Below are 13,421 nucleotides of genomic sequence, written 5' to 3' on the forward strand. Positions count from 1 at the left end.
TCCAAGGCTGGGGCATCTACCACCTCTCTGGGCAACCTGTGCCAGTGTTGGGAAAACTCATTGGGAAAAATTTCTTCCTTATATCTAGTCTAAGTCTACCCTCTTTTAGTTTTTAGTTTAGTTTTTAGTTCAGTTTTAGTCTAAGTCTACCCTCCTTTAGTTTAAAACCATTACCCCTTGTCCTGTTGCAACAGGCCCTGCTGAAAAGTGTGTTCCCATCTTTCCTATAAGCCCCCTTTAAGTACTGGCAGGCTGCAATAAGGTCTCCCTGGAGCCTTCTCTTCTCCAGGCTGAACAACCACAACTCTTTCTTCATAGGAGAGGCGTCCATTTCTGTGGACCTCCCTCTGGATGTTACTTGCTTTCCTATCTTTCGCCCAGTGAATTTTGAACAACTGCACTATTTCCTTTGAAAGAACACGTCTTTAGAAATGAGAAGACTGACAGAGATTTGAATATTTTTGCTCCATTGTTTAACGTATGTCTGTGAGCACCAGCTGCCTCAAATAATGCTAGTATTGGCCCCATATTGTTGTCCTTCTAGTCATGGCTGATATCGCATGTTTTACTAATGACAAATAATTAGACAAACCTGCTTCCATTCTCATAGTAGAAAGTTGGTTTCTTTAATATAGCTTCCTTTTAGTGTAGCTAACTCAATACAGTTGCTGACCTTGCTCAGTGCTGAGTTTTTCATAGGCAAACTCTTTGGCAGATAGGCTCTAATTGTATGTCCCACAGTGCCTAGCACATTGAAGACCCTGTTTTAGAGGGTAGATAATGCATTTCTTTTAAGAAGAATAAATGGACACTGCTTAGAGCTTTACCTCCCCTGGGAGTTGGAAGGAGAAAGGGGAAAGCACAGCTGCAGTCTTGTCATTTAAGTGGTACGTGCAGGGCCCCATCACGAATCCATTCCAGATTATAGATAGGGTTTAAGAAACTTATTAAAATCAGTATCAGTCTAGGTACACTGACTAGCAGAGATGCACTAGCAGGTGAGATACCATCCTGAAATGTTTGCAGCAGTTCTGGTGTCTTTCAAGTATGTGGGGGGAGAGAGAGTTGTGCTGTCACATGATGGTTTGCCCCACAGTCCAGCAAAGATGAACCCACATAATTGAGCATCACTCGATATCTGTCATATACCACGATGGTATCTGAGCCTATAAGGGCCCAGCAGGCTCCTTTTCTCTCTTACTGAATGCTGCTGAGAGCTCTGAACAAGGGAGTTGCTTGCCACTGCATATTGCCTCTACAGGGAGGCTGGGACTTGAATACATAGGGACGCATAGGTAGTTATGCATTTTCACTTGGCACACAAACTTTTATAAAAAATTAAATTAAATTATTGAGCAACTTAAACTTGATAAGTTTGATTATTAAAGAAAGACACACCACAGGACACCGAATAATGCAGATGCGTGAGCACTTTGAAGCTAAGAAGTCTTGCACAAACGCAGAGGCAAAATGCTCTAAAAATCCTATTCAGTGCAGTGCAGTCCTCTCTGGATCTTCATCATCCTTTTCCAACTTACCAGTATCTCATCATCATCTCTTGTTTATTCAAAAAATGCTTAATAGTCAAGGTAGGTACTTCATGTTCCAGGCTCTCCTTAAACTTCTGCTTATGAGCTTGTGAAGATGAAGAATGATACCAGAATTTGGGATTCTCCATATTGTTCTTGGGGCATTCATGTGGGGATCTGGGGATAAATTCCTGGCTCAGCTGCCAGAACAACTGGCATTTTTCAAAGGAAGTGGTGATATGCATTTTGAGTAGAAAGTTTTCATAAGCCACATGGATATTTGGAGAGCAGATAGAAAAAATAAAAGCAAAGGAGTCCTGCATGTTTGCCTTAGAAGTTCGAACAAAAGAATAATGGTGAATAAAAGCATCATTGTGTCATTGTTTTTGTGTTAAGAAAAATGTAAATCCTCTAGTTCAACCTGTGAGAGCAGACTCGCATGCTTCTGCCATGCTTAAAAGTGTACTCTTCTCTCTCTGCCTTGTGCTGAACAAGAGTAGGGCACAAACATGAACAATTTTGTTTACAATAGCATTGTAAAAACTGTAGACCATTGTGTCTTGAGGAGATTGCATAGCTCTTCTGAAAGGGCAGAAAATTAATTTAAAGTATAGTTGCATGTTCATATGAGGCAAGGAAGTAGTGGGGAGAGAGAGGGATGGTGACAAAGATGAGTTTTTTACTTTTCTTTATCTTCTTCACATGTTCATTTCCAGTGTAATTTTTTGTAATAAGGAAAACAATGGTGGGATCAGATTAAACATAAGCTGTAAATTCAATCGAGCTGCATTTTTGGTAGCATGCCAGACGTTTGTTTTTGCTGCTTATCTGTTTCCATTGATTAAGCACAGCTCTGCTCTGGAACTGCTGATCCTGGAGCACCTGCCTCCTAAAGAGCTTACCTCTGGGCTGCAGGGTTTCTTGCTGGTGTGCAAAAAGGCACCTGAGGGCAGCCTACACCTTCTTTTTGCACCAAAAATTATATTAATATTTGTCTTTACAGATGGCTACTGCATGACATTGTGCTACCACAGGTTGATGGCCACAGTTGAACTATCTGTGGCACCTGAATGAATTAATTCTGCCTTTTACTCTGTGATTCTGTAGTTCAATGGAGGAGTATTTCCCAGCTCTCTCCCTCCCACGTGTCACAGGGTCAACCCATTCACATAGTAACTATTAAAACTTTACACATTTTATTGTTTATTCCATAATTGTTTAATTCAGTGTGCATTTGATTAGTGCACTTAATATTTAAATTCTGCCACCTTTCCTTCTTCTCAGTAGGATGCTATTTTATGCACATTGACATGGAAATCAGCAAGCCCACTTGCTTAGTAAGGTGAGATACAAACCATTCAGCTTGGCCATGTTTACAGGGTATCGGGCTGTGTTCATTGTGATGCCTTGGTTCTGGTGCCTTGTGGATTGTACAGAAGAGTTGAAAGTACCTTGGTGAGAAAGTTGGCTTTGTTTTTAGTAAGTTCTAAACTTATGTGTATTATGTAGCCTTTTGCATATTCTTGGTCAGATAACAAGAGAGATGCCCAAACCTGCTTACCCCGTGTTGTGGGAGGAGGGTCTGTCACCGCATGGCTCCTATTGAAAGAAATAGCAGCACAGCAGGTATTTTCATGTGAGTTTTTTGCCTCACAACTGAAGAATGCAGATTATACGAACACAAGAAAAGAAGAAGCTGTTGGAATATATGAAGTTAAAATGAGAATTTAATGGTAGTGTGCTCAGATGTTCCCTGGCAAACATTGGTATTCATAAAAAATATTGCTTTCGTTTGAGTCATTTGAGTAGGTGTGACTGCTTAGTAGGACTGAGCTGTCTCTTACAAAAAAATACTATGTTGAAGAACAATATATATCTCCAAAGCATGATAGCAGATGTAGATAACTGATGAGAGACAAGAAAGACAAGTACAAACACATCATTCAGAAATAAGTGTTGTTTGGCTCATGGGAGATGACAACATTTCCATATCCTTTTTTTTCCTTTCTATATTTATTTATGGATTTATAGATATAGCGCATTTCATATAGCATTCTGTGTATACATGTAACATTTATAGGTCATAAATGCCCTGTGCAAAGCTCAAGAAATGCGCTGTACAAAGCTCAAAACCAAAGTTAAAATGCTTTAATAGAAATTAATATATATAAAAATATATATACACATACATGTTTATATAATATAATTGTGTTTGAGTTCTTCATGGTGTATAATCTTTTGCGCTGTGGACATGCGTGGGGTGGGATTCTGAAACTAAATACAGTTGCAAAAAAAGTAAATATACTGTTAGTGGGATGTGGGGACTCTCTTCACCCATCCCTGGCAAGATAACCTGGTTAACAACACCTATTAAGAGGAAAATGTCAATTTAAATAGTTGGGGGCAGGGAGAGGGATTAAATACTTAAAGTTGAACATACAGTTCACTGCTAGTGTGTTAACTAGGTGTAGTTGCACATGAACAGTCAGAGAAGCATGTTAGTGAAGGAAGACAACCTGAAAGTGCAGTTGTACAAACCAAGGTGAGTGCCAACTTCTTCTAAAGCAGTCTTGGTGGTGTATCGATCGCCTTCGCAAGTCCACAACTGGTCCTGCTTCTGTTGAAGGGGTGTTACAGAGATAGTGGGTTCAAACTCTTCTCAGCAGCACCATAAAACATGTCAAGGGGCACTGACTATGGGTGGTGGCTTGGGAGGTTGGATAGTCTTTAAAAAGAAAAAAAAAAGTCACTGTGCATATAGTACAGTGCTGGGACATGTTGTATTGTGGGGTCTCCATCCTTGGAAGTTTTCAAGATTTGGCTATACAGAGCTGTGGCTGACCGATCTAGTGTTAGTAAATCAATAAACAATTTTGATCCTCATTTGCTTACTCTGAGTGAAACTGAGCAGTTTTTCTCTGGGGCAGTAGGTAAAGACAGGGATGAGGAAAGAATTTAGAGGTGGGTTACAAACTGGCTACCTGCAGAGAACAAGAGGTGAGAGGGAGGCAACCTGTGGGGCTCTGCAATGGTCAGCCCGGTGTGGATTGTTATGTACCGTGTATGACAGGGACTGTGAAATTTGCTAATGAAAGAAAAGTGACAGACAATATCTATGGGAGAAAGCTTGGGATTTTAGAAAGGAAGAAGTCAGCTGAGGATTTGAGTAAAAGAACTAGGAGGAAATTTCGGAGTACAGAGCACAAGATTATGGTTGGTGTGACAGACCAGTGACAAGAAATTCTGATACAAGTTGGAAGCTCATCAGGTGGAGGTGCAATGAGTTCAGGTTTTTAGTTAATTGTGTGGGTTTAATGACAAGTCAGCTGAATCACAATAACCATCCACGTGACTGCTCTTACCTCATGGTAAGTATAAACCGCATTTACCTAAGTGAGTCCCAATGAAGGAAAACTACCTCACATTTGTTAAGTATGATGTTAGTGGCTGGGATGATGTCAATATGAAGCAATGTGTCAAGCTGCTACGATGTCATGATCTGTCTGAGCCCCACTTGCATGAGGTACGGTGAGCTATTAAGGTTTTGTAACTGTGAACAAAGGAGCTGTCATTCTAGGATGTATGAAAACATATTTTCTGCAGAATTAGTACAAATGCTATTGTGCGACTCACTGATAAAGTCTGGGAAGCGTGTTTGCAGTTTTGGTCACCCAGAAGGTTGAATTGAAAGAGGTATGACAGAGAGTGACTACTAGAATGATCAGGGGAATGAAGGGCTTATTTTCTGGGAAGAAACTAGAAAACCGTAGATTGCTGAGCATAGCGAAGGCTGAGATGGCATTAAACATTGGCAATGCAGATACAAGGGAGAGAAAAGGAGATATCTGAAAGCTAAAGGATGAGATTATCAGAAGGAAAAAAAACACATGGGAACTAGCCATTAATACTGGTTAAACTTAGAAACAGTTTAAGTGGCGAGATTCAAAGCAGTGGAATTAACGTAGTCAAATCTAACTCATTAAGAAAGCACTGAATCAATACATCAAAGGGTACTATATGATGGTGGTTTCCTGTGACATCAACTGGCTGAATTTGATGACCCAAGGAGATACGGGTTCCACTCTTCTGTTTCAGTAACTTTAGTACTGATATTATCGTCATCATTATTATGAGAAGGATTACATCTGTGTAAATAAGCTTCAGTAAAGAGTTCTTATTCTTTCTTTAATTCTTCCTGTGTTTAAATAGGAGGTTTATTCATATTGAATTTATTTCATCATTGTCTCTTGTGTGTGTGAGCTTCTGATATATGAAAGTGACATAACAAAGAGCCTTTAGTCTTTAATTCAAATGGAGAGTGTCAGATGCAGGTTAACAAAGTTGTTTTTGTCTGAGCATGCAGGAACAAGTAATCAAGTGATGTCATGTTCCCTTTTCTATTTCAATTTGCAGTGAAATACCAAAGTTAAATGATTACTGGCAACGCTTTCTCTGCTTCTCCATTTCTCTTCTCTATTTTGACCTTAAACAGCTGACAAGCTAATGGATTGTATGTTGTTTTTCTCTAGTTTTTCCTGGATAATGCTGTGAAAGCTTTTCCCTCAGTCCTTAATTCATCAAATGCAAGTTTTCCTAATTCGAGTAATCAGACACGGTGGTGTATACAAAACAACTGTTTTTTCCTACCGGTAAGTTCATTTTACATTTCTTTGTTTGTTTACAATGATTACACTAAATTGACTGTTGCCAGATCTGCTTGAAGTTAAACACCCACCAGTTTTTAAGACTGCCACAAAAGCTTGATTTTTTTTTCAGTCACCTGCAACTGCATTTGAAGGAAGCGGGAAGTTAAAGGAGGTTCGTACTTCTGAAAGTAGAGGCTTTAATGAATGTCAGGTTAAAAGGCAGAAGCGGTCTGATAGCTAAGAGACGTAGCTCACCCATGCCAACAAATGGGTGTTACGAGATGTCAGAACACACAGCGACTGCAAAGCAGACTGTGCACCAAAAGCTCCACATCACTGTCGGTGAGAAAACCAGGTCAATCTGCAGACAGGCTTCACAAGGACCAGTGGTAGACCTGAAAATATTCACCACCTTCCTTGCTCGCCTGGCAGTAAATGTGAAATCTGTGATTGTCACACTTCTGTCATTGCATATTTGATTAAGAGGTGGGAAGAGAGGGGGGAAATACAACAGTCATGTACCCCGATATAAACTGTTTAAAAGTGTGAACTGATTTGAAGACGATGTCTTAGTGTGAACAAAAGCACAGCGGCACAATGCACGAAGAAGGGGGAAGGATATTCCTGCAAAAAATGGGATCTGTATCCTAGAGAGTGATGACTCTTAAAGGGATTACAAAAGACCCACAGTTGAACATAAGCTGTATATTGTGCCAAAATAGGTCAATAGCCTTTGGATGAATAAGCAGGAGGCAGCAAGAGAAGGGAGATTATTTTATTTCTATGCAGAATTGATGAGACCAGTACCAGAATGGTGTGTGCTGATTTCCACACAATATATTTTCCATGAAACAGCTATTCACTATGTCAAGCTAAACAATCCTAGGCACACACAAAAGCAAGATGTTAATTATGTATAGAGCTCTCCTAGAAAAGCAATTGTGGTGAGAAGTGCAGCACTTACAAACTTTCAGCATCTCCCTGAAAGAGTGACAGCAGAGCCTGTTTCTCATTTTCAAACTTAGCTAAAAAAAGGATAGGTGCCTACATCTTCTTTTGGCCCTGACATCAAGTTATCCTTGTTGTCAAAGAAATGATGCAATCCTTCTCCCAGCCTCTGCATATGTTCACAGTCACAAGCACATAGAAATAAATTGTTCCAATGCTTTTTTATATTTGTTTTCTTTCTTACTTAGCAGGTTTTCTAATAGTCAGGTTTTTTTATATTCCTTGCTATAGTTGTGAACATCTTGAAAGGTATTTTGTTTTCTTTTTTACCAGCAAGTTCTCCAACAAACGTCTGAAGGATAGAGTTGTGTGGTGGGTTGACCTTGGCTAGATGCCAGGTGCCCACCAAAGCCACTCTATCCCTCCCCACTTCAGCTGGACAGCGGAGAGAGAATGTAACAAGAAGCTTATGAGTTGAGATAAGGACAGGGAGAGAGCGTTCAGCAGGTATCGTCACAGGCAAAACAGACTCAACTGGGGTAAATTAATTTGGTTTACTATCAATTAAAATGAGATCAGGGTAATGAGAAATAAGACCAAATCTTAGAACACCTTCCCCCCACCCCTCCCTTCTTCCCAGGCCAACTTCCTTCCCGATTTCTCTCCCTCCTCCCCCCGAGCGGCGCAGGGGGACGGGGAATGGGGATTGTGGTCAGTTCTTCACACGCTGTCTCTGCCGCTCCTTCCTCCTCAGGGGAGGCTCCTCACACTCTGCCCTGCTCCAGCCTGGGGTCCCTCCCACGGGAGACAGTCCTCCATGAACTTCTCCAACGTGGGTCCTTCCCAGGGGCCGCAGTTCTTCACGAGCTGCTCCAGCCTGGGTCCTCCCACGGGTGCCGTCCTTCAGGAACAGACGGCTCCAGCCTGGGTCCCCGCGGGGCCACAAGTCCTGCCCGCACCCCTGCTCCAGCCGGGGCTCCTCTCCCCACGGGGCCACAGGCCCTGCCAGGAGCCGGCTCCAGCGCGGGCTGCCCACGGGGTCACGGCCTCCTTCGGGCACCCCCCTGCTGCGGCGTGGGGCCCTCCCCGGGTGCGGGTGGGGATCTGCTCCCCCGTGGAGCTCCATGGCTGCCGGGGCACAGCCGGCCTCACCAGGCCCTTCCCCAGGGGCTGCCGGGGACTCTCTGCTCCGGCGCCTGGAGCCCCTCCTGCCCCTCCTGCTGCCCTGGCCGGGGGGGCTGCAGGGCTGCTGCTCCCACACCTTCTCACTCCTCTCTCCGGCTGCAGTTGCTGTTGCCGGGTGTTTCCCCTCCTTAACCCCGTCACCCCAGAGGCGCTGCCACCGTCGCTGATGGGCTCGGCCTTGGCCAGCGGTGGGTCCCTCTTGGAGCCGCTGGCACTGGCTCTGTCGGGCACAGGGGAAGCTTCTGGCAGCTCCTCACAGAAGCCACCCCGGCAGCCACTCCTCCACCACCAAAACAAAAAAGAATTCCCCACACCAAAATCAAAATAACATCATCACGACACCGAATGAAATTATACTTATACATTCATAAATTACACTTATTATTAAGATTCAATCTGCTGTTCTTAAAAAAAGATCCTTGTGTGTCCTTTTCCTTTGTTTTCCCATGTATACCTAAGATGTTTGTCAGCCCTTCACTAGCACATTTCTAAAAATTAGTGGTTTATAAATTAAACCATTAAAATGCATTCTTTCATCAAAGAAACTTTGTATTTGATAAATAGGCACAAAAATAATTTTAAAATGTCACTTCTGATAACAACAAATGAAAGGGCTACATTGGCCTGAGTTTTTTAACATTTTTTCCCTCACTTTTTTAATTAAAGAGCGCTCAAATGCACATCATTTCATCCTCAGGCACTGCATAACTTCTAGCTTGAAAAAGCTACAAATTCTCTTTGAGTTACTACTTTTGATTTTTAATTTTTTTTAAATCTGGAAATAAAATTATTCTCCCTTTACTGAATGAGTTACTGAATTCTTAAGCTGACAAATGTTTGTTTCCTTAAATTAAAAGTTCAATCTTTTGAATCTGTGCGTTAGCTTTAAGATTTGGTCATGCAGATAGACTTTCTGTGATTTATGATAGTGGACCTGACAAATCTATTGACTATGTCATCTAAAATGAGCGAATAAGAGGTTTTTTAATTATCTCAGCCCCAAAAGAATTTAGTTCATTTTGAAGCAAACTAATTGATTCTCCCTCTCCTCCATCCCCCAAAATAACTTTCCTGAGTTGTATTGCTTGCTTTCTTGCTCTTAGGAAAGATTACACAGTAAGTTTTAGGGACTTTGCTTGTGTTTAGTTATTGTTTAGTTTTGCTATGATGCTTCTGTAGTTTTCATATAATAGAACCTAGGCCTGGGAGATTTCAAGTCGTGCATATCATTTCCTGTGATAAAATCCAGTGTGGTACCAGTGCTGCCACCTCCACATGTTAAATAAATAGAAGTCATAATACTGACTTCTGAAAGATGCAGTTTTGGAAGACACTTTATTTGACTAGGGAATTCCAAAAATTACTTTCTTCTCAAATTTTTCACCATAGACATATTGGAGTAGAATCTGGAAAAGATCTTTCTAACCACAGAACTGTAGGTCTTAAATTTTAACAGAAGAGACCAAATGCACTGGGCTGGAGATAAGGTCCTAAGGGTGTAGTGCACTAATACAAGGCACTGAGCCTGTGATCCCAGTGAGAAAGGCACTCAGACTCTCTAAGGTATTGGTTAAAATACCATTTATTGGAGCTAGCACAGGAAGCAAAAAGAGGGTAGATGGAGTTACATCCTTTCAGATGCTGGGAACGCTGAATTGTGCAGCATTGGTTAGTCCTCCACTCAGGGATGCCATGTGGTGCAGATTCCATCCATGGAGAGGTTACCCAGCATTTTCCTCTTTTTGAGCTCTTAAAGGACTTTCTTAAAAGGAAACATTTCTACTCGTGATTTCTGCTGTCAGACAAAAACAATGTCCATGAGAACTTGCTGCTGCACTGTGAGATAAAGTTGAGGCCACACAGGTGCCATAACTGCCACTGCCAAGTGGGAGCTGCCTGCAGACTCCTTGGTCACAGTAAGTTGGCTGAGCTGGCTGAGGCTATCCCATGGCCAAGGGATGTGCGTGGACCTGCGCCAGCTCAGCTTCACTCCTACATGGATTGCTAACTCCTCTGTGTTGCTTTTCCAAAGAAGAGCAACGAAGCTGGTGAAAGGGCTAAAGCACAAGTCTTATGAGGAGCAGCTGAGGGAACGGGGGTTGTTTAGTCTGGAGAAAAGGAGGCTCCAGGGGAGACCTTATCGCTCTCTACAAGTACCTGAAAGGAGGTTGTAGGTCTCTTCTCCCAAGTAACAAGCGATAGGACAAGAGAAAACGGCCTCAAGTTGTGCCAGGGGAGGTTTTGACTGGATATTAGGAAAAAATTCCGCTCTAAAAGGGTACCAAGCATAGGAATAGGCTGCCCAGGAAAGTGGCTGAGTACCACCATCCCTGCAGGTACTTAAATGATGTGCTGCTTAGGGACATGGTTTAGTGGTGGACTTGGCAGTGTTAGGTTCAAGGTTGGACTCAATGATCTTAAAGGTCCTTTCCAACCTAAGTGAGCCTATAATTCTATGATCTTTCAGTCAGGGTCACTATTAAGGATTGGTATCACTGCAGTTCTTTGCCCTGGAAAACGTCTCAATGCCTGTGTAGTCTGAGCCCTTTTTATTCATCAATAGGTTGTACAGAGGTGTAGGATGAACAAGCCTGAAAAGGGTCTTCACTTAAGAATCAAGCCCAGTATACCTGCACATGAAAGCTGTAATTTTTTTGCAGCTGGGCATTAATTCTTCTGTAGGAAAGTCCATGTTAATTTGATGAACTGAGAGCAGACTGCGTGGCTCACCAGACAGGCTGCCATTTGTCTGACAGCTTGCAGTTTTTGTGCTTTGACAAAGACCAGAGCTCTCATGCTGTACATACGACAGTAATTCCACCAGACCAGATTTTCTGTATGGCTACTCTGACTGTTCCTTCACCAGATTGTTACTGTTTTCCAGTCTCTTGCTTGCTTTGTAGTTGCATGAAACCTCCTGAGAAGCTATCTAGAATTCCAGTTACCTTTGTTCCTCTGCAGTGTATCTTTCAAAGCATTTTGTCTTGCAGTTCTTCTTCTAATTTTTTTTCAAGCCCTTTTGCATTAGTCTGAAAAGCTGAAATGATTAGAGAAGGTTTCAATCTACAATACTTTGTCTACTCAAATTTGCAAAGTCTGTTATTGAAAGGATGAAATTTCAGTTCCTTTCACAGGAATTGAAAAATGCATTTGCAGTTTTGAGCACTCGGAAACAATAGCCTTGAATATATATATAAGATACAGTTGGAAAACCATTTATTTAAGGTGGCATTTAAAAAAACCAACTTTATAACCTGGTGTGGCTGTTCAAGCAGAGTTGCCTACAGACTCATTTCCAGATCTGCTTGTTGCTTACTGGAATCTTGCATTGCAATACACGATATTGGAGTCTGTATTCTTAAATGTGTGGCTGTGCCATTCTTCTCCAATCCATCCACCCTTGTCTGAAATCTTAGCTGAAATTTTCAATCTAGTTTATGTATTCCTTATGGAACACTAACAGAGACTGTATTCCACTTGGAAGTTTCTTGATCTTAGTCAAACTGCATCTAGCTGGGGATTCAAGACTGCCTTTCGTTTGCTTGTTTCTTTTTTGGAAAACTGATTTCACAAGCAGAATGCCTTACAGAGTGAAAAATGGATGCTGCTACTTTTATGTAACACTGAATTTGGAGTGTGACCTCCTGTGGAATGCAGCCATCAGAGAAGTTTTATTTTTGGTGCTTCTGAACAGCAGTTCTTTCAATTTCTTATTTCAAGCAGATCAGCAAGCAAAGTACAGTAACGGCAGAGATTCAAATGGCAGATCAATTCTGTCTGATGGGTACTGTGAAAATTATTATTCTTAGTGATCCTCCAAAATTAGTATGCAGTGATTCAGGTTCCGTCAAAAGTACTGCCATCAACAAGTCAACAGTAGTCTGAAAATAGCGTATCTAGAAATAGAACGCTTTGTAGTTTCAGAAAAGATAACTTCCCTACAAGGTGCAGGACTGTAATTTGCAGGAAGCGTCTTTGGCAAAGGTGCTGTATGTTAAGGACTGAGATAATGATTCTAGTGACAATGTATTATTCCTGTTTTAGCATTAATTTTGATGCCCTAATCAATTTCCAGAAAGTATCCAGAGAAAATATTTTTACAAGAATTTAACTTCAACCATACATATTTTTAGTTGATAAATATGACGTAGGAAAGAAAAGGCTTTTTTTAACAATTGGATGTGTTCTTATGTAGTCATAACTCAATTTTATATTTATATTATGCATAGGCCATGTTAGTAACTTTATGTTCTTCATATCAGCTTTATTTTTAGAGTTTGTAAAATTGTATGTCTATGAGGTTCTTAACAACTGTGTATTGCATCAATTTATAAATACTGCAAATATAGGCAATGAAATTGTTATTTTCAGGTCTTTTACCTTGTTTTTTTTTAAAAAAAACCCTTTTACCTGTTTTCAGATCATTTTACCTTGACCCGTATGCTAGTAGTACATACAGCATAGTTACTGAACTCAAGCATGAGTGAAAACTGTACAGTGGAACAGGAATAAATCTTTTGTCAGTCTGCTGGCACTAGGCTCTTGTGTTAGTCTTCAACACCAGCAGTGGTGTCCTGCAAATAGGCACTCCTCGCTACTGCAAATGAGTAAATCAAAAGTGACAAAGGTGAAAATTAGGGAGCATAAATTAGGAGCATAATCTGGATTCTATTGAGTTTTGGGTGAATTGGAGCTTAATAAGAAAAAGGGTCTATTTTATGAAATACCAACATTTGGTTGTTGTTGACTGTCTGTAAACCATAATGTCCCAGGTTGTGATAGATGCCATGCTTAAGTGGTCGGTCAATAATTTGTGTTTTAAACTAGCCTGAGCATTTTATTATGTATGATTTCCTCCTCAAGAGCCACATTCTAAATATTTTCCATTTGATTTTTGTTTGACAGTATTTTATATACAGCTGCATATTAGGGCTCATTTCCTGTTCTGTTTTCCTGAGGATAAATTATGAGTTGAAAATGGTGATAATGTTGATTGCATTGGTGGGCTACAATGTTATCCTTCTGCACACTCATGGGCCCATGCTGGATGACTACAGCAAATTTATGTATGCAATGGCACCTCTTAGAAGGTAGGTGAATAACTCCAGTCCTT

The 13,421-nt window shown here is 41.1% G+C and overlaps 1 protein-coding gene across 1 annotated transcript in view; it reads left to right on the forward strand.

Annotated features, from left to right (window-relative positions):
• The window catches only part of ADCY2 (adenylate cyclase 2), a gene marked incomplete at its 3' end in the record, with an annotated part of 224,900 nt that overhangs the window by 187,232 nt on the left and 24,247 nt on the right, over positions 1-13,421 (forward strand). Inside the window, exons 17-18 of the mRNA XM_081996352.1 lie at positions 6,059-6,178; positions 13,214-13,398. Of these exons, the coding sequence (XP_081852478.1) occupies positions 6,059-6,178; positions 13,214-13,398 (305 nt within the window). The remainder of the gene's footprint in view (positions 1-6,058; positions 6,179-13,213; positions 13,399-13,421) is intronic.

Source organism: Phaethon aethereus, assembly GCF_964289735.1.
Source record: "Phaethon aethereus genome assembly, chromosome: 2".
NCBI classification, from domain to species: Eukaryota; Metazoa; Chordata; class Aves; order Phaethontiformes; family Phaethontidae; genus Phaethon; species Phaethon aethereus.